General features: G+C 36.2%; 1 protein-coding gene across 1 annotated transcript in view; it reads left to right on the top strand.

Moving 5' to 3' along the window:
- Slc13a1 (solute carrier family 13 member 1) overlaps nt 1–21,873 on the top strand; it is an 86,079-nt gene that overhangs the window by 40,648 nt on the left and 23,558 nt on the right. Inside the window, exon 7 of the mRNA XM_052720468.1 lies at nt 9,381–9,532. Within this exon, the coding sequence (XP_052576428.1) occupies nt 9,381–9,532 (152 nt within the window). The remainder of the gene's footprint in view (nt 1–9,380; nt 9,533–21,873) is intronic.

Genomic DNA, 21,873 nt, shown 5'->3' with positions numbered 1-21,873 from the left:
GCACCATCCTCAGCACCGAAGCTTTCCGTCTGTTATAGGCCTCCTGTCTCCCTCTGTTCCGTACTGTCGCTAGCAGGGACAAGAAAGAAGAAGAAGGCAAATGGATTCTTTTTGGGTTTTTTTTATTTGTTTGTTTTGTTTCATTTGGCAAATGGATTCATATATTGCCCTGGGGCTAGGACTATTCAGATTTTTCTATTTCACGTTTAATTAGCTATAGTTTACTACAAATAAATGCAAATGTGAAGTTATTCATAATGTCATTTATTTTCTACACTATTTACATGTGTATCTTTTGTCATTTCTAATCTATTTCCCTTGTGCTTTTAAGCCTTAGTTTTTCTTTGAGGTCTATTTTATTGGTCTTACAAAGTTAGCCAAGTTTAGAACTAGATTATACTTCAGAAGAGGGTTTTTTAGTGCTGAATTTCTACTTTTTTTGTTTAAAAGAAAGCTACTTGAAATATATTTTAGTAATTATTCCCACACTTTAAAATTCTATTGCCTTTTGACAATTCTGTAAGACGTCAGCTAGCTATCAGTCAAATTATCATTACTTTTAGGCAGTCTTTTGTCATTGGTTACTTTAGAGGTGTGTGTGTGTGTGTGTGTGTGTGTGTGTGTGTGTGTGTGTGTGTGAGAGAGAGAGAGAGAGAGAGAGAGAGAGACAGAGACAGAGACAGAGAGACAGAGACAGAGACAGACAGAGAGAGAGAATGAATGTGTGTGTCTTTAGAACATCATTTGATATTTATATGAATATATGCTTCCTGTGTCTGAGCTGTCTCTTACAAAAACAGTCGACCATCCATGTTCACTGGCCTCACCCTAGTCAGGCCAACCTCCGATTAAACACTCGCAGTAACCTTGTTTCCTAATGTTCTCTTTTGTTTTTTTTCTTTGTGGACTTGTGGGTTATTTACAAATAATTTAGGTAAATCCTACTACAGTTCAGCAATTCTTCTTTAAGCTATTTCTATTCCATTTGATGGACCTAGTCATTAAGTTTTTAAATATATTTTATAACCTCATTTTCTGTACTAATATTTCAAAGCTATCTAAAAAGTCATTAGTGATTAAGGATCTTACTTGTATCCTATATTTAAAAACTTTAGTTTCTGGTCCCTCTGTTGGTCACTTTCTGACCATTTTTGTTTTCTGGTTCTTCTCATGCTGCTGCCCAATTTTCTTACATGTTTCATGCTTCCAAATGTTGAAATGCTAATTTTCCTTGAAATCTCCACAGGAAAAAAATCTGAGTTCAGGGTTGCAGCTGCCGACAGGAGTTTTCAATTATAGTACCACATTTCCCTTAACTTACAAGTGATGACAATTTATGCTTTGATGTACATATGATAGGAAATTTCAGGATAGTTTATAGTTTTCTATAGCTTAACTTGCCATTTCCTTCTCTTTACAGAGGTTATAGGCATTACAAATGTTTTCCTATACTCATCCCTGCACACAGCTGGCCTTGGGCATTATCTTCCATTCCAAATTCCCTTTGTAACAAGATAAATGAAATCTCTTGAATAAAGTCAGACAAGTTGCTCCCTTACACTTTACTTTATGGTTAATACAGATTTCTTCTTTCATACAGTTCAGTGAGATATTTTTCAAAATGACGTCTAATGTTTTTAATTTAAAATTGTTAAACAAGTTTGATTTGCTATGATACTAAATAAATAATATGCTATTATCTATATATTATTTCAGGCATTTTACCACTACAGAAAGAATATCTTTTATCTAATACCACATATATTTTTCTCTTAGCTACAAAATTGCAAAGAAAGCTTCTAAATAGTTAGCATTTAACTTAATAAAAGTTTGTAAGTAAATATTGTATTGTGAAAAATCATGGTTTTAAAAGAATTGCTGAAAAGCAGCATCTTTTCACACTGAAGAGCCTCCATGCCCTGAATGCTAAATTTTAAAAACTGTTCTGTGCATCTCCCCATTGCTTCATAAACTGGTATTCCCATTCACGATGTGAAGCATAGTCCTTTAGTAGCTTCAAAGGATGGAAACCCTATTCCAAAGACTATTTTCGATCATTTCAGTTTTACTGAAACCTCAAGTACCACTGACTAGATTTTCATGAAGTGTCCATTCCGAACTTGGGGAAAGAATCCTCTCTTACCTTTCATCCTGCTCACTTGCTTATTAGCTACATGCTGTGACTTCTTTGCAGAAACCATTTCCTTACAGAAATTATTTCAAGCTATATGAACATTATGGAAAGTCAAGCTTAATTAAAACTAAATAACAGTATCTGATATTCATTGAACTGAGCACATGGAAACTCGATGTGCAAACAAAATGAGGCCTGATGTTTTCATTCTTCTGTGCCTTTGAACTTTCACTCTACCCCCACTTCATTAGTTATATCATCTGCTGGCATATGGAACATTAAGGCACCAAAGTTAATCTGTTCATTCATTATTAGTAAAGAGTAATTCATTAAAACAACTGCAACTAAGGGATTGCCCCAAGGGAGTGCATATAGTAAGCACACACTCTACCACTGAACTGTATCTCCAGCCTAATTTTTTCTCTTATTTCCAGACAAGGTCTCACTAAATTGCCCAGATTGTTCTTGAATTCATTATGTAATCAAAGACTTGTCTGCCTCGGCCTGCTAGGTAGATAGCTGTCCTTGAACTCACTCTGTATAACAGAGACCTTCCTGTTTCATCTTTCTAGGTAGATAGCATTACAGGCCTACATTATATTTTTGTTGTTGTTTTAATAGAAATATATGCATCAGAGCTTCATTGAAATGACATGTTAAACAGTTCAGTTTACCTCAACTCTATCCGAATCTCCATTAAAATAAGAACAAGTAGATTTTGTAATTATAAAGATAAGGGATAACAGCAAAATTATTCCAGAAGCTAGAATGCCAGTGAATGGGTGGGAAAGACTTGGCTATCTGTGGGCATGGAATTGAAAATCAGTACTGAAGAAAGCCAGTAGGTCAATTTAAACAGTGCATACATCAAAGTATTTAGGTTGAAAGGGGAGAGGGTTGACAAACTTTGCTTCTGAAGCCATTAAGTCTCCAAATGTCTTCCTCAAATCCACAAAGATGCTGTTCCTCCATCAAGGAGAAATGTGGTCATTGGATATGGCAGCACAGAGAATAAAGAGAATCAGAGATGGTTCCAAGTCAAGGGAGAGATCACAATGAGACTAAGGCCACCAAGCGAAAACTCATGCCAAGGCCGCTAAGTAAAAGCTCATGCCCTGGGTACGGGGAACCTGCAGTTCCAATGACCTCCAGAAGAGCAGGCAGTTGAGGCCTGCTTTCTATTCTGCTGGAGCCAAAGTCTTACTCTAACGCTCTCCAGATGTCAACAGACAGCAGTCCAGTAAGGTCTTCCCTGGGGAACGCAATCAGCACAACAGAATAAACATCAGCATCCTGACATTAGAATTTTCTGAGGAAAAGCCTGCCAGTGAAGCTCACAGCCAAGAGCGAGCCCCAAAGCACACATGCCGAGCTTCTGAGCAGTGTTTCACTGCTTTAAATATGAGCAGGCAACCCCAAATTCCTAGATGTCTGAAGAAAGCCTGAGGCATGAAGAAGAAGTTCCAAACAAACAAAGAAATCAGCTATGTGCAGGAAACAGTCAGTGCAAGGAGAGGAAAATATGAGAAAGGAAAACATCATTAATATGTTTAGAGAGGCAAAGGAAAAAATTGCATTTATAAGATATAAACAGCATTCTGGAGAAGAGAAAGAAGAGACACGAATATAAAATATAGAAATATACAGTGCAGATAAATGTATAAAGTATAAATAAAAAATGAAGATTTCAGAGCATACTGTAAAGGGAAAATTCAGATGATGAAATATGAGGAAACAAGAACAGGAAAGCAATGGGAGGCTCAGGAAAAGGGTAGAGAAGGGTAGAGAACAAAGGGAGGAAGAACTCTGAGAAATTCAAGAGAACTTCCATGCTGGAAGTTCATTAAAATCATTAAAATCCCACTGATGGTAGCCCAGAGGCAGCTCTCACAGGGCAGATCTCATTTGAAATCTGAGAGCTCGGAATACCATGGGTAAGAAGAGGACTCCACAAGCTTTCAGCTTTCAGAAAAGCAGAGGAACTGGGGACTGATTCCTTTTAAAAGACTTAAAAATATATGGATAGCTAAATATTCCTCTCTATTTACACAGAATATTCAGACAGTAGAAAACCAAATAGGGCCTTCAAAATTCCAACTAATGCTTACTTCCGATCAGTACCAATGCCCAACAAAAAGAACAATGAAGTAGGAGTTATCTAGTTAACTTTGGTAATTCTAAGGGAAAATAACCAGATGAAAATGTCCTGGCAGATATGATACCTAGACAATGGAAATGGAGAGCATTTGATGTGTTTAAAGTAGCCTAGCATTTGATTGTAATGGGAGGAAATTTATAGAAGGGAATATTTAGAATTGAGTGGCTTGTCCACAAAATCCTGAGCAAGTGAGTCTTATATATCACTATATAAACTCCTTTGTCTGCTTCTATCTATCCATGTATCTACTCTTATTCAGCTATTTTCCTATTCGCTGAAACACTGAATTCTACTCTAAGACAAATTATGTTGTTATAATGTTAGGACCATGGAAGTGTACAAAGTCTAAGTGTGTTAGGGAAGGAAGCTATGGGAAAAGTGTTAAATGTTGCTTACATGGTGTATAAAAATTGAATTGCAAGCCGGGCAGTAGTGGCGCACACCTTTATTCCCAGCACTTGGGAGGCAGAGCCAGGTGGATCTCTGTGAGTTTGAGCCCAGTCTGGTCTACAGAGCGAGATCCAGGACAGGCACCAAAACCACATGGAGAAAACCTGTCTCAAAAAACAAAACAAAACAAAAATTGAATTGCAATGCCTGCATCTGAGAAACCAAGATATGGCCTGAGTAGTGCAGGCATGTCTACTTGGGAGAATGATGCAGGAGAATTTCCAGTTCAAGGGCTGCCTTGGTGGGCTACAGAGTGACTTTAAGGCCATCCTGAGCACCTTAGTGTGACCTTTTTTTCTAAGTAGAGAAGTAAAAAGGGTGCAGATGCACACTCAAGGTTCTAGGTTCACTCTAGTACAAAAAGAATTGACAGTAAGTGAACTCTAAGGTGAATGCACATTTACACAAAAAGACCTGCAAGGTTACAAGCTAGCTGTTGGCAAGCTGAAACTGCTTGGCAAGAACTAATAGGCTCCATAATCATCCTTTTATAATGATAAAATATAAACAGAAGCCTAGATGTGTTCATAACATATTCAGTTCATTCCAGTGAACTGACTTGTGTGGCTGGCTGTTGGTAATTCATACCTACAATTTCAACATTCAGAGTTGGAAAGGTGCATCTTGCCTCTGACATCTACCATCATTACCACCAGGAGGCGTCACAAAGTAACACCCAGGCCTGAGGCTCCTGTCTGACTTGTCTTTGATCATGTCACAGATTTCTGCATTTGGTCATGATCGAATTGAAACTATTTCAGTTACTCAGAAGATCTGGAAAAACACTAGCAAGTTCTTAGATGTCATATTTCAGTGTGTATGACACTACTGTATGTCAAGTATTAGAATTGGGTCAAATTCTTAGAAGTAGGTTTAAAACCTTACACACACAAAAAAAAACATTGTAAGAGAAGGTAGTAAAAAGGAACTATGATAAAGGAGCTGTGGTTTCAGATCTGTGGTGAGTGATTGTCACACTTAAAGCTTATTTTATTGCCTGAAAAAGCTGATGTTTGTTCCACATCAAATATAAATACTTGTCTGCTCTAGTAGTCTATAACCCTTTTACATGTTAAAAAACACATGTAAATTATTCTTATAATTACAGAAGGTACAAAATATATCAAGGCAGCAGATACTATAATTACATTATCAAGAAATATCATTATTAATATTTTGTCATATCCTTTTAGCATTGTTTCTAGTCACCGATGCACATGTGGATATACTTATGTGTTTGATGATACACATCAACCTGTCTATGTAATGTCACAGAAGTCTTTACCTTATGACATAAGCACTCTCCCATTCATAACACACTCATGGCACAAGAATCATCTGGCCACCCTGGGATAAGAGTCTTCCTGGCCACTTGTACCTCATACTTGTAGATGCTTCCCATTTAATTTAAATCCTTCTTTTCTTTGAAATGCTCATGTTCGTATTCTCCTCCCCCAATGCCTGACTCAGTATAAAACAAACATATACTCAACAGTTACCAGAATCCTCCACTATGAAGCCACAGAGTGATGATTTTCTCATTCCATATTTACAAACATGTGTATCCTTCTGGGCAGGGTCTTACTGTCTGTTTCAAGTGATCTAATCCAGCTTCTTCTTGCTCTGGTGTCAAACACTTCATTCAAGATTCAAACTATTGTCTTAATAGGACACCAAAGATTTATTGCTGTGAAACTTTCTTTCTATTCATAATTTCTGTATTAGCAATTGGCTCTCCTTGCTTCAGCATAACTACTTAACCTCAGCCTCCCATGCCCACCAAAAAAAATGACAATAAATCTCAATTATGAGGATCATGGTCACAGGATGTGAAAAATATGCATCTCACATTCTACACCAAAAATATTCTATGAAACATTTGATTGGTGTGATCAATTAATGTATAGATCTACTTATTGTGGAATTTGAATTAACCTTAAACTTTTCTGTCTATCTAAATCTATCATATCTACACAAATATCAGTTTATGTGCTCACACTGGAATTAATGCTGTTTTTACATTCTTTATGTAGAAAAAGACTCTGGCATCTCAGTATGAAGTTATTTTTATTACAAATCTTCCAGTACATTTTAATCATTATGTCTCTTTATGCAAATATTTGTAGTTCATCTTTCATATAAATTCTATATTTTTTATTTGTTTTTAAAACTGTAAGCTTTAGTGTCGATGGGGAACAATACATAAACTACATTTTCAAAAACCTACATCTACAGTTTAATAATGTCCAAATTATATATCACTTCTTGGGTTGTTGGATGTCTTTTTCTGTAGTAAAAATATTTAATGTGTAAGCTATGTTCCAAGTTTTACTTAGGTTCATTCATGAAATTTTTAATGAAATTTGCCATATTTTAATACCCTTTTGGGTAACTTTTAAATAGAAAAAAAAACATAGAAAATACAAATCATTTCCATGTAGAAAATATAAGGCAAATGGAGTCTTTATAAATTTCTTTCTTTTGGGTGAGGAGTAGATACCTATGGGGGCTGACCTTTAAATTAATTAAAAAGTATAAGCTAAATTATAGTCCATAGTGCCCGACCCTGCCGTGCAACATGACATTTTCACATCCATGATGACTTTTAGAGAGCAGTCATTTTTTTCCTTATCATGATTTTGTGAAAAGGCCTTACCTTGCCAATATTGCAGACAGCATGCTTATCTGCATGGAATACCAATGCACCCTGTTGTGCTTGGTGGGTGGGAGCATACGTTGTTGCAGCCATTATATAAAATACTATAAAGGTTATTTACAAAATGAACTGTAGAACTAACCTATGATCCACCAATACTACTTCTGGGCACGTATCAAAAAGAAATGCGATCCAGGTTACAAATAATGTCTAGTCCCCAATAGTCTTTATAGCACTATCATGGCATGGCTATGTGTATTTTTAAAATGTGTTCTTGGTTACCAAGATAACCAATGGATATCCTTATAGCAATTCTTGACTATTTACAATGTGTCCCATACACTACAGAATTAAAGATACCCTTACATGTTAAAATACATGTGAATACAGCATGATAAAAGGTATCAAGTGCTAATATACTTCTTAGATTTATTTGAAGACTGGAGCATATAGAACAAGTGTGAAACCATCAAAGGTTGATCCATGGAGTCTCAAAGATATTACTAGATCAACACAGGCTAGAGATAATATTGACTTCGACCAAGATGACATGATGGCTTTGGATATGGAGGGATCTAAACACGTCCATGGCACTTTAAGTAAAAAGAGATAAATGGAATTAAGTGAGCAGAGGAAGAGAATACTTTAAGGAAGACAATTCACACAGAGCAAGGGCTGCAGCTCTGGGCTTTAAAGCACGACAACAGTGTCATTGTCCAGGTTTGCCACTTTTAGTCACCAACACTGGATAATTCATTTGACATCTCTGTGTCTTATATCTTCATGAGCAATTTGGTATAATATTTCCCAGTTCACTATGATAGAAAACTTTCATGGATATTATGTGGTTCAGGGAATCCTGAACTGTACAGTGTGGGAAAGTGATGTTGAGCATAAACAAGTTGGATGTGACTAGCTTCTGCCCTGTGACTTCCCTACCATGCTGGACCGTAACCTAGAATTGTGAGCTGAGTCAACCCTTTCACTGCCTCCATTTTTGTTAGGATATTTTCTCACAAAACCAGAAATGTAACTAGGGCATATGTTTTAGGCAAAATGGAGAGACCAAGCAAGACAGAAGCATTACATGAAAGCACTAAACGACACTTCAGAATATCATGGTCAAAAGTAGAGAAAAATGGAATATCCAGTTTACATGATCCAGAGAGAGAGTCAGTGTGTGTGTGTGTGTGTGTGTGCGTGTGCGTGTGCGTGTGCGTGTGCGTGTGCGTGTGTGTGTGTGAGAGAGAGAGAGAGAGAGAGAGAGAGAGAGAGAGAGAGAGAGAGAGAGAGAGAATGTGAGAGTATGATTCCATCTCTCAATACTAAGGGTCATGAAGATGAAAACATTTGTTTTCTAGAGAGATGTCTTAGGAACATCAACCATCAAAGGACCAAGGAAGGAAAATGCTCCCAAAGATGTTGAGGAACTTGCTGGCCATGTACCATCAATAACAGCAGGAAGTGATAGAAATCTTTAGAAGTTATGATGAGAGGGAAGAGATGAAGGAAGAATTGGCTCAGAGACAGGAAAGAAGTATTAAAGAATGACTAAAATTATGTTTGGGAAATATTTCAATGTCTTACTTAAGTGTTTATTTTATTGTTACATTTCTATAGACAAGAAAGTATTATGTTATTAGTTAGCCCAGGCTACTATAACAAAATTCCACAATGCCCCACTTGTCACACTTAAGTCTAGGATTCAAGTCTGGCAGGGTTAGGGGTATGGTGAAGGCTGTTTCCTGGGCACAAACATGGCCACCCCCCTGCATTTCCACTTGGTGGAGAGAAATCTTAATGTCTCCTTTTAAAGGGGCTTTGATCTCACTTCATGACATTAACTCTAATTAGCTACCAAAGATTCCATCTTCAAACACCATCATGTATATGAAACAGGAGAGTTGGAACACATTCATTATATAAGAAATGTAGTTATGACTGCAAATAGACTGTTCTCATAATGTATTTTTTATTAACAGAACTCAGTTACAGGAGCAAAATATCGGTCAAAGAAGGACCACATGATGTGTAAACTCATGTGCTTATCTATTGCTTACTCTTCAACCATTGGTGGGCTGACAACACTCACTGGTACCTCTACCAATCTGATCTTCTCTGAACATTTCAATACGTAAGTAATATGAGATTTAACAAGTGGACAGCAAACAAACCATAGAAATTATTCTTACCTGACTCTTCAAATCCAGAGACTGAACTGTTATGCAGGATTTACATATCTTTGCTTCTTATCAGGATGTCTCTAGATCTAGAGACCTTCCTTTGGATTGGGGATGAACTATGTAGGATCTAGTAAATTAACGTGTACTTGAAGATTCATTCCTCTGTTAATCTAAGATTAGATCATGGTTTTGTAAAATGACCTTATTCTGCCAATATCATTGACAGCATGCTTATCTGCATGGGATGTAGCAGCATTCCGATCTGAGCCTCTTATCAGAGAGAGAAAAATTTTCAAAGCAAAATAATTCAATAATGTGATAATGAGCAGACATGAAAATATACTGTTGCATGAGACAATTTATGTACAGTTTAGTACTGAGCATTTGAACTTAAATGGTGAACTGTGAACAGAGGCTGAGGTTGGCAACTCCAAAAAAATCTGAAGAATTTGGTAGCTGCCAGAGATGAAAGCACTAGAATATCCTACTGATGTATAGATGATTAAAGTTTATAGTTGTGATACCAGAACATTACAAAAATTGGGAAATCTGCCAGTTCAACCAAAGCAGTGTTTTAGTTAAAAATTCCACAACTTCAGCACTCGGGAGGCAGAGCCAGGCAGATCTCTGTGAGTTCAAGGCCAGCCTGGGCTACCAAGTGAGTTCCAGGAAAGGCGCAAAGCTACACAGAGAAACCCTGTCTCGAAAAAACCAAAAAAAAAAAAAAAAAATTCCACAACTTTATTTACCTACTTAATAAAATTTAACTAAAGAATAATATTTCAAGATGTAATTCTTCCTATGTAAAATAGTCACATTTTGAAAAAGTACAATGAGAATTAAATGTGTAAATAATGCTAACATATTTTGTATTATGTAAAACTATTGGAGCAACCAATAGAAATACATGTTTTTCTCTGAGTTCAGAAACAAGGTCTAGTTCAAGTATTAAAGGTGCATTTTATACTTGCCAGAGTACTAAGAAGATGTATGGCATTTAAGAAGCCCAAGAAGAGGAGATAGATTTTTCTCATAAAAAGCAGGGTTCAGAATTAAGGAATTAATTACACTTTAAAAATCAGAACCAAAGACTCTTTGGACCTTCTCAAATTATTTGTAAAACATTTTTCATGCAAAGTTTCTCCAACAAATCCGACACTAAGAATGCCATTTCCCATTCTCCAAAGAGAAGCATCTTGTGTACAAAGAACAATGATGTAGAAGTACAGGCTCAATATTGAAGATCTTCATGTGTATTTAATGTTTCTGGGATGGAATACACATCCATCATACATTTATTTTTACTTATATATTTTAATATAAATATATATGTTATTTTTATTATTTTAAAAACACTGTATTTTGATCATGTTTTCCCCTTTCTCAACTCTTTTCAGATCCTTTCCATCTCCCTATTCTTTCTCTCTCTCTTTCTCTCACCAAAACAAGACAAAAATGAAAATCAAAACAAATAAGCACACAAAAAGATAAATAAAAAGCCTTTAAAAATGTGGTGTACATTCTCCATTGGTTAACTATACCTGGGCATGGGGCCTGCCCTGAAATACCCAATGCAATCCACTGGAGAAAATGATTTTCCCTTTCCCTGCAGGTATCAATTGCAAATAGCTTGTTGGTTAGGCATGTAGCTTTGTGTCCACTTCCCCTTTTCAGTGATGGCCCAGGTTTAAAAAATCACTTAGGAAGAAATGTTTGAAAGGTAATTGATTTATAAATGGAGGACTTCTGAAATTCAGTGTTGAAGGGTTATATTACATGAACAGCCAAATTCAGAACTAGAATTGCTCCTGAATCATTTCTACAAGCTAGAATTATACCCACGGTTAAGAAAAGAGATTCTGCATCTCAACTGGCTCTTCAGAATCCTCTTCCTAATGCTGAGACCCAATTCAAACAGTTTTATTATTGTTAGTGTCAGAGAACTGCTGTTATGTATAGAATAGTAAGACCAATCTAATGAAACCACTTTATACAGTTGAATCCATGCAGAGTTTGCCCCAGCCTTCATGTTACTGTGTAGTGTATCAACCAGTTTTAAAAATTATTTTTATTTCATCTTTCTTTTGATTATTTGCATGTACTAATCTATTTTTAGTACCAGGTCAAGAGCATTTTGACAATTTAAACAAATGTTTCAATAACTTTTCATGAATCTAATGTCTATAATTATGAAATTTGACTAAAATTTCCTTTAAATTTAGAAACTATATAAAATATACCTAGAGATGCAGTGTTTTTCTTCAAAATGTTGCCTTTGCATTAATAGTATATGGAAATCAGGATTAAAATAAAATCAGTTACACCATTTGATAAAACATACTGTTGTAAAAGAGAAAAACATGTCATTTAAAAAATTTAATTTATATCATTAAATAAAATAGACATTTAGTAAGCTTTTCCTTGAATGTTTCTTTGCAAAATAAAGTAGTATCATAAAACTATGATGGGGCAATGTTCATTCAATTCCATTGGAAAAATGTCAGAAGCTTAAAGTTCTCCAATATTTATTATTTTATCATGTGTTTAGAGCTAGAGAGATATTCTGCTTTGTTTAGGAATTCACTAAGACAATACAATTTTTTCTTTTGATAAGGCTTGCCATTGTTTTGAGAAATAATGAATTTGCAATGATTTTTTTCAATGCTAAAGGCTACAAAGAAACTTGAATATCAACAATTTCTGTCATTGATATTTAAAGTAGAAGGTCATCTTCCAAATGAACTATTAAAAGGAAAATATTATATTGTATTTTGAACCTGTCTGTTTAATCTTCTAATTATCATCATCTATCTACCCATAAATACATATGTCATTTTTATAGATAGGTTGAGAGATAATGATAGAACATCATCATAATAGAAATACTTCAAAAATTGCTTTCATGAAAAGTCACCTCCCCAGAAACTGAAGGTGTGTTCTAAGGGAGGATTTTAGTTACATACTACAGAAAATTTGCTATTGAAAATTTGACATGATTCAGAAAGACTTTAAAGGCAAACAGTATGTAAAGTGCTTAAATTAGTGTGAATAACTCATAAACTAAGGGAGCAATGTCTGCAACATCTTTTTTGAAAACTGGAGTAGGATCCATTTTTTTTTTTTTTTTTTTTTTACACAGCTTAGAGTAGTAGTGTGCTCCCAGATTGGCATTCTAAGAGTCTAGGGAAAGGAAACCAATTAGGAGTGCATTACTAATGTGCTGACAAATGATGAAAGGCAACTTCTGAGATGTTACGATTTAAATCCAAGACACTGTACAGCCAGAAGGTCATTATAATTAATCATGAGAGTTTCAGGTTAAAGAGAGGTTAAAGCAACTCTGGCAATATCGGACTACAGAGTGGCACCATGAACTTCTATAACAGATATGGCAGATTCACTGGAAAGGTTAACAAACTTGATGTGGACAGACTGACATGTGTAGCTGAAGTTTTCCTGTGTCCTGCCCAGTCTGCAGCCACTCAGACCCAAGTAAACACATAGAGGCTTATATTAATTAAAACTGCTCAGCCATTAGTCAGGCTTACTACTGACTAGCTTTTATACTCAAACTCAGTCCATTTCTGTTAATCTATATGTCACCACGTGTTCTGTGGCTTTACCTGTGTGCCATTACATGCTGCTCCCTGGATGGTGGGCTGGTGTCTCCTGACTCAGCCTTCCTCTCCCAGAATTCTCCTTGTCTGCTTATCCCACCTATACTTCCTGCCTGGCTACTGGCCAATCAGCATTTTATTTATCAACCAATCAGAGCTACACATTTTCACAGCATACAAAACATCCCACAGCACCTCCCCTTTTCTGTCTAAATGAAAGGAAGGTTTTAACTTTAACAGTAAAATTACACATAACGAAACAGTTATCAAGAAAGAATTATAGTTATAATATCTAGTCTATTTATATTTGAAAGATGTTATAAGATAGTCTCTGTTAGTAACAGAATTTAGGATAGAAAATCAGGTACATTTTGGACTTACCAAAATAAGATAGATAATGGAATATTTTCTCTGAGTTTGTCAAATGCAAATGGACTAGACAATGTTGATGTATTTATTGCTTGTATATATTGTATATAGTTTTTCTTATATTAGTTATAACTTTTTTATTCTTTTTTATTTTTATTAGAAAAAGGGGAAATGTGGTGATATTTTATTTGTGCTAAAGTGTGGTGATATTTTATTTGTATGTTAATAAATAAAGTTTGCCTAGAGATCAGAGGTCATAGCCAGTCATAAACAAAAGTCAGGCAGTGGTAGTGCATGCCCTTAATCCCATCATATGTCAGGCACAGTCTCTGTGTGTTCAAGGACACCGCCAAGTGTGGTGACACATGCCTTTAATCCTAGTACCAACCATAGAGACCTGGAGGTTTGTGTAGACAGGCAGTGATGAGGAAGTGAGGTGACTGGGTTAAGAGTCAATGAGAAGGCAGAACAGGGAGACAATAAAGGCGCAGGTTAGACAGGAAGAGGCTCTCTTGGGAAGCTACGGCAACATGTTGAGCTAAGGTTAGTTGGTGGCTATCACTCTGATTTCTACAGCTTTCACCCCTGTATTTGGCTCTATGTTTCTTACTTAATAAGACTGTTTAGAAATTTGTCTATAGACATGGCCTACTGAGAACCTATCCACAAGGAGATCTGTAGCAGGATTTGTAAGTGTATTCTCTGAGGTAATTATAAGTCAAATAGTATATCTCTAAGAGCAGAAATTATATTCTTGAACATGAAAATAGCCACAAAGACAGGAAAACATTAAAAGAATACAAATAGGAGTATACTTCTGGGAAGTACTGTCAATAGGAAAGGGAAGGAAGTTAGTTCAAGTAGGAGGAGAATCAGAAGCACATGGTGTTCTGAGAGCCAAAAGTGAAGTCCACCTTCAGACGAGGAGGTGGAACAGGGGCTACTGAAGTGACAGAAGAGGCAAGAAGATGGCTGAGCAAGGCACAGTTCCCCTTGATATGCTGGAAGAGGGTGGGTTCAATTAAGCAGTCAATGGTGCACACAATTCAGACTGGTAAAATGGAGGAAGTCCAGGGGTTGGGGGAGGCAGAAATTTGAAATTATTCAAGTTTGGAAAAGACAAGAATAAATTTTGGCCTCATTAAAACTCAGGGAAAGTTTTTTAGAACAAAGGTAAGATTTCAGGCTGGTTTTAACAGCTGAAAGAAATAGAAACTCTTGGAAAAGGGAGGTTGAGGGGAGAAGTAAAGAGGAGAGAGCTACGATACAGGCATTGCTTGAGATCAACTGTGTCAAGAGGTGCATGGAGTCCATAAAGTACTGGGAGTTCTTGAGGCTTATGCTAACAATGGAATAATCTTTATATCAAGAAAAACTTGTGAAAGGAAATACACTATTGAGAATAATTGTTATTTTCATGGTAGTAGGAAGGTTTGATGTATTATTATCACAAAAAGTATGACAGCTATCAGTCAAGAAAGAGCTAAAGAAATAGAAAATGGATTGTTATCCTAAATGCAAAAATGACATAGCTTGATAATTATAAAAACATATTATTCAGGTTTTAAGTTTTAGCTGTAAAATTATGGGCATAGAAAGTAGTTGGGAAGTAAGGTGTATTTTAAAATCATTATAGTCATTCTTACTAATTGTGTATCCAGTCGTTACAGCAGTCACCTTATCTACACGAGATAGGCTCCAAAAATCTCAATGGATATCTAAACCTATTGATAGTATCCAACCACACATGTAGCATTTGTTACTACACATATATAGTACTGAATTTGTAATGTAGTCACTATAAGATATTTACAATATGAATCAAAACTTAAAAGAGCAACATACTGTAACAAAGGTTAGAAAAACATAGCTATTTTCTTTATTGAAAGAGTCAAGGAAAATATGATTATTTTTAGATTGTGATTGATTGTTGACAGCTGCTCTGCAGAAAATGAAATTGTGGCCAATGATTGGAGTGTTATGCATGGGCCATGTATAGTAAAAGAAATGCATTTGTACTTGCCTTGGTTTCAAAGCCTGCCTGGCTACCTTACTGTCTTTACTAATCAGAGATGAAGGAAGTAAACTTATTCCCTCCCAATACAGTACTAATTTCCTTCAACAACTACCATGGCCCTCACTTTGGAAATGAGCAGTATCTCTTAGAACAAATTCCCTGACAAAATGCCTAAGCAGGCAAAGGTGTTTGCTACCAAGCCTGGCAGCCTGAATTTAGTCCTTGGGACCAATGTGATAGAAATGCATGCACGCATGCACACACGCACACACACACCCACACACACATACACATGCATGCACGCACGCACGCATGCATGCATATACAAACAAACCCCTCTCACACAAATACACAATCAATTTTTTTTATTTAAAAATGTAGTCTTCACAGAATTTGGATCATATGTCAGTTCAGATTTTAACCCTGTCTTATATCAGCTTAACTTCTTTGAACACCAGGGTGTTTTTATCTAAATAGGAGAAATATTATAATTTATTAAAAAGATTAAAAGTGTAGCTCTGCATAGAACCTGGGGATGGCAACACTGTCTACTACTCTGACTTGTTGCCCTCTCTCTCTCTCTTTAGATTTTCTTGAGAATTACATATATCCTGTTTTGATCATATTCACATTCTTTCCCCCAACTTCCCCACATCCATGTGCCACTTTCTTGCCCACTCAGTGTGGTGTCCTTTAAGTTTTTCCTTATCAAGGTCATTTTGTTCTACCCAAATATTCAAGGATGTGTGGTCTTCTACTGAAGCATGATCGACTTCTCAGGGGCTACACTCCTAGAGAAAATTGACCCTTCCCTCCAAGCAGTTGACAATTGCCAATAGCTCCCCAGCTAGGGCTGGGACTTCATGTTCACCCCCCTCTTCATGCTGGAATTTAGTCTGGCTTGGACTTGCACAGGCCTTGAGTGCATGCTGTCACACCACTGTGCTTTCATATGAGCTGCCTTGTTCTTGCTGCTAGAAATCATACCTGACTTATGACAACAAAAAAGAAGTCAACACTTTCAAACTTCTGTTAAAAATAAGTATCTCTGAGTCCTCAAATTCAAAGTTGAGAATTAACTTTGCCTCACACAATTGAAAAAATTCTAAATCAAATAGATTATAATAAAAAAGGATTATAATCGGTGTAGACACCAACTCATTATGATTGTTAATGATCCAAATCTTTAACAAGACTATGGATTCACATAACTGCATCCTTTCTTTTGAGGCTGTTTCTGTGCATTTTTCATTGGGATTAAAGTTGTTCATCTTGCTTGTAGTTGGATCACAAGAACTTCAATAATAATGGTATCTTCTTCACTATCAGCATTTGGGGATATACATGTTTTAGGTCCAGGCATATCCGTTTTAGATGAAAAAATTGTAGCTATTTTAAATGCCCTTAAAACAAAAAGATTTTATGCTAGTTTATGGATATTTTATGGTATATACAGAACTTTCAAGTTTTAGCAGGGACCTGTAGTTGAAGACACAGTGGGTTAGTAATAAACAGTTTCGTTTTAAATTAAACTTCTCCTGGGTTGAAAATCCCACTTGACTACGCAATCTATGACCTTAAATAATACACCTAGTCCCTGCGACTTCAGACTTTCCCCTGTGAAATAGCAGTTTAATGCCCTGCTTAGGGGATTTCATTCAAATTGAAAGTTCTTAGTCTATCTGCTCACTCTTGCACATTTTCCTGACCTTTTCAAACAAGGCAAGCCTAAGGTTGCACTGAGATTCAGTTTCACATCTAAATCCTCCCTTCATCCTTAACTGGTAATCCCTCCCTGGCTTAGAATCCCACCTAGGCACTAATTGCTCCCCATTTATGTCTGCATCTCTGCCCTCTCCTCTTAACTCTAGCCTCACATGTATAGAGGTCTATCCAACACGATGACTTGGAAAACAAAAGGACATGTCGAGTCATTCTGAATCAGCTCCCCTCACGACCTGTTCCTAAGTCCACCTGTCCCGCAGAATTCACCATCTTAGTATGCGGCACATTTTCTCCATGTCTATAGAAAGGCTTCTTATGTTCATGGTTGGTAGAGTTAATGTGGTGAAGACTGCCATCCTGCCAAAATCAATGTGTTTATTCAATACAATTCTCATGAAAATTCCAATGCAACTATTCACAGAATTTATTTTTTGAAAATCTGAAAATTCATAAGGAATCACAAAAGACACCAGACACACAAAGCAGTCCTGAAAAAACAACAATGACCAAACATTGCTGGAGGTATCACCACACCTTACCTCAAGCTATACCACAGGGTCCCAGCAATAAAAAACCGCATGGAAGTGGCACAAAACCAGACACATTGGTCAGTGGAACAGTGGCTACAACTGAGGACCCAGACAGAGGTCCACCCACCTGCAACCACCTGATTCTCGACAAAGACACCAAAAATACACATTAGAGAAAAGACAGATCCTTTCATTTTTTTAAATTAAAATATATAATTTTTCCCTTCCCTTTCCTCCCTCCCAACCTTCTCATGTACCCCCTCAAATTTATGGCCTCTATTTCTTTAATTATACATACAAAATATATGATAATTATATTCATAATATATAATATATAAACACATTCCTAAATATATAAATACAACCTGCTCAGTCAATATAATGTTACTTGTATGCATATTATTTCAGGGCTGACCATGTATTGGATAACCAATTGGAGGCTCTTCCCTGGGAAAGACTTTTTAGTGGCGTGCATACCTTGGAGGTAACCATAGCCCTCTACTTGGACTTGAGGCCTACTCAGCAAGAGGGGAGTCATGTCTGGTACTGCAAACTTATCCAACCTCTCAGGGCTAGTGAAGTCATGGATCTTGGAGAAGAAGCTACAATGGCTACTTTGCTTAAGCCCGCATAATTCCTAACTATATTCTAAATATTTATCCTCATACCCACAGGTGAGACAGCACCTTTCACAAGTACTGCTGGAAAACTGGCTATTGATTGATATTCAGACGAATGAAATTTGATTCTAATCTCTTACCTTGTCTACATTTATATAAGAAAATCAATTTATAAATGGATAAAGCCTCTTACTTTCCTTTTATCTTCACTACCACCAACTAAAACTTTAACTTGACACATTAAAATATTCTTTATATTTATGGAATGAAAAATTATGCTTCAGCATATAGTTTCAAGGTTCAAATTAGGGTAAACACCTCAAACATTTACCATTCTTTGAAGTGAAACATTCAAAAGCATTTCCTTTGTTATTATTACTTATATTATGATTATGATTATTATAGTTTAGAATTATGAATAATTATGATTATTATTACTAAATTCAGCCTATCATACAATGGACCAGAATTTGTTCCTCCTATCCCATTGCAGTTTCATACCTATAGTCCAGTCTTGACTTATCTTCCTAACTCTCACTGTCTCCAGCCTCTGAGAACCACTATTCTGCGTTTCTAGGTTCCAAACGAGTGGGATCAGGCAGTGCTTGCTTGTCTTTTCGTGCCAGGCACATTTCACTCACTATTATATCTTTTGTGATTATCCATAAATAGACTTTGTGGAAAATGAAAAGATTTCATCCTTTAGTGGCTGAATACTACTTCATTTGCATATCTGCCATATTTCCTTCATCCATTCACTAGCTGACAGACAGTTTGACCACACTTCATGGCTAGTGTAAAAATAAGAAGTACAATAATCATGGAATTTGTATTTTTTTCTACTCACTTCATTTCTTGTGGATGTATGTCCAGTAGTGAGATCGCCAGATCATGTAGAAGTTGTACTTTTAGCTGACTTAGAGGGCTCTATTGTGTATGCTGTCATTCCCATTCCTACCAACAGTGAGTAAGGGCTCCACATCCTTTCCAACACTTACCATTTGTCTTTCATCCTTGCTAATTCAATTTCACCTTAAACATCACTTCTCTCAATGCACTATGTAAATAGTCTCCTTTCCGCAACCACTTTTTATTTCACTGCTCAGCTTCTCTGTTCTATTACCAGCTTACCCACTTGTTGCCTGTATGTCATACTTTAGTGTGAGTTTCTTAAGAGCTTGGACCCCATCATGTTAATTTATCTTGGTATCACGAAGAGCTAGAAAAACTCCTACCACTAACACCCATGTTCAAACATAGCTATACATCCCATAGTGTAAGGTAAAAATAAAAGAATTTTATCAAGACATTTTTTTTAGCATAATCATGATATAAAAAGATAAATGATTACTTTGGATATAATTTTGTATTTATTAAATTATAGAATATGAAGAGCCATGGGAAAACAAATGCTATAGGAAAATAAATCTTTGATAGTATAGTATTTAGCACATTCACTCTAGGTGTGTGTTACAGTGATTTTATAGGACCATATCCCTATGTCGTTATTTATATCCTTCTTTACTACTCAAGAAAAGAAATAACGACGACGACAAATTTAGCTTTTCAGGGTTCCCTTGTTTTTTCTTAATGAACTATCCCCAAGGCAAACTTCTGAAAAGCTTCTTTTCAGCCAAATATGCTCTATAGAAGTCTATCCAGTGGGAGTGGGAAGCAGTGCAGCCTGATTCAGGGTGTTAGGACAGATATTAAAGTGAGGTGAGGCTTTGGAGGGCATTGCTCTGATCCTAATCCATACAGAGCATCCAAGACCCAAAGGGCTGGACAGGAAAAAAAAGTCATTCTGTAACCCAAGTTTAATGTGACTGATGCAATGTTCAGCTTGAGTGTGTCCTCACATGCTTTATTTTCCAACTGAAAGCAATAGAACCTCCTGGACACGGTAAAGTATTTTCTTTTCATCTCGTCCTATATATTTTTAGACATTTTAAAAATTATCATTGGCCACTTTCTAATTATATAAACATAAACCAATCCTTGAATTTGTTCAAGGTAGATAAAAATATCAGTTATCATTAAGTTGATAATGCTAGCTCCAGAGGTCAGAAGATTCAAGAGTTTTTACAAGCTCAAAGAAAACTAGGGGAAAAAAAATCACAAGTCTAAGTTGTGAACACCTAATTGCTTCGTGGTAAAACTATAGATTTATTAAAATTTATGGAAGCAGCACAAGCAAGGTGCCTCTGGGTCTTTACATTACTTAGAATCTGTCTTCAAGAAAAAACTGAAGTATGTAACTTTACTACATACATGTAACATAAAACATTTCATTTAGTTATATGTTTTATTTAAATTTTTTTCATACACTATATTTTGATCATATTTTCCTTCTCCCAATTCCTCCCAGATACTCACTCCTCTCCTCCTTACCTATCCAACTTCAAGCTTTTTCTGTCTCTCAAAAGCAAGAAAAAAATCAAAACAAGCAAACAAAAGAACCCAATAAGACAAAAGGATAACTTAGAAAACAAAAAGTCCACAGAGAACAAAACCAAAACCAAAACATGGAGTCCATTTATGTTAGCCAACTACTCCTGGGCCCGAGGCTGCCTTGTGGTGTTGCTGATATGCCCAATGACAGTTCATTGGAAAAAACTGATTTTCCCTTTCCTAGCAGCAATCACTTGCAAAAAGCTTCTTGGTTAGTTATGGGACTCTGTGTCTACCCCAAACAGAATGGCCAAGATAAAAATTTATAAGTTTTTTTCCTATTATTAAAAATAGATTTTTTCATATAATATATTCTGATTACAGTTTCCTCTCCCCCAAGCCCTCTCAGTTCCTCCAGATCCACACCCTTTCTGTCTCTCATGGGCATCTAAGGAATAAAAACAAAATAAGATAAAACAAAAACAAACACATTAGAATAAGACAAACAAACAAATAGAAAAAAAAAAAGAGCCAAAGAAAAAGCATGACGAACACATATAGACATAAACATACAAGTTCACATACACAGGAATGGCATAAAAACACAAACTAGAAGCCATAATACATATGCAAAGTACCTGTAAGTTTAAAGAAAAAAAAAGAAAAGAAAAGAAAAAGCTCCAACACAGCACTATGACACAAAGACCCTCCAAAGATGCCTTTGACCATGTTTTATGTTGGCTATTTACTGCTGGGGCCTATCCTTAAGAGTGGTTCATTAGCTGGGCAGTAGTGGCACATGCCTTTAATCCCAGCACTCTGGAGGCAGAGCCAGGCGGATCTCTGTGAGTTTGAGACCAAACTGGGCTACAGAGTGAGTTCCAGGAAAGGCGCAAAGCTACACAGAGAAATCCTGCTTGAAAACCCCCCCCCCCAAAAAAAAAAAAAAAGGAGTGGTTCATTTCTTCAGTGATACTCCCTTGGAGAAAACTAAATTTTCATTTGCAAGTGCTTATTAATTGG

This window comes from Peromyscus californicus, unplaced genomic scaffold (assembly GCF_007827085.1).
Source record: "Peromyscus californicus insignis strain IS unplaced genomic scaffold, ASM782708v3 Scaffold_6__1_contigs__length_162567912, whole genome shotgun sequence".
NCBI classification, from domain to species: Eukaryota; Metazoa; Chordata; class Mammalia; order Rodentia; family Cricetidae; genus Peromyscus; species Peromyscus californicus.
This window is presented reverse-complemented; position numbering and strand designations above follow the sequence as displayed.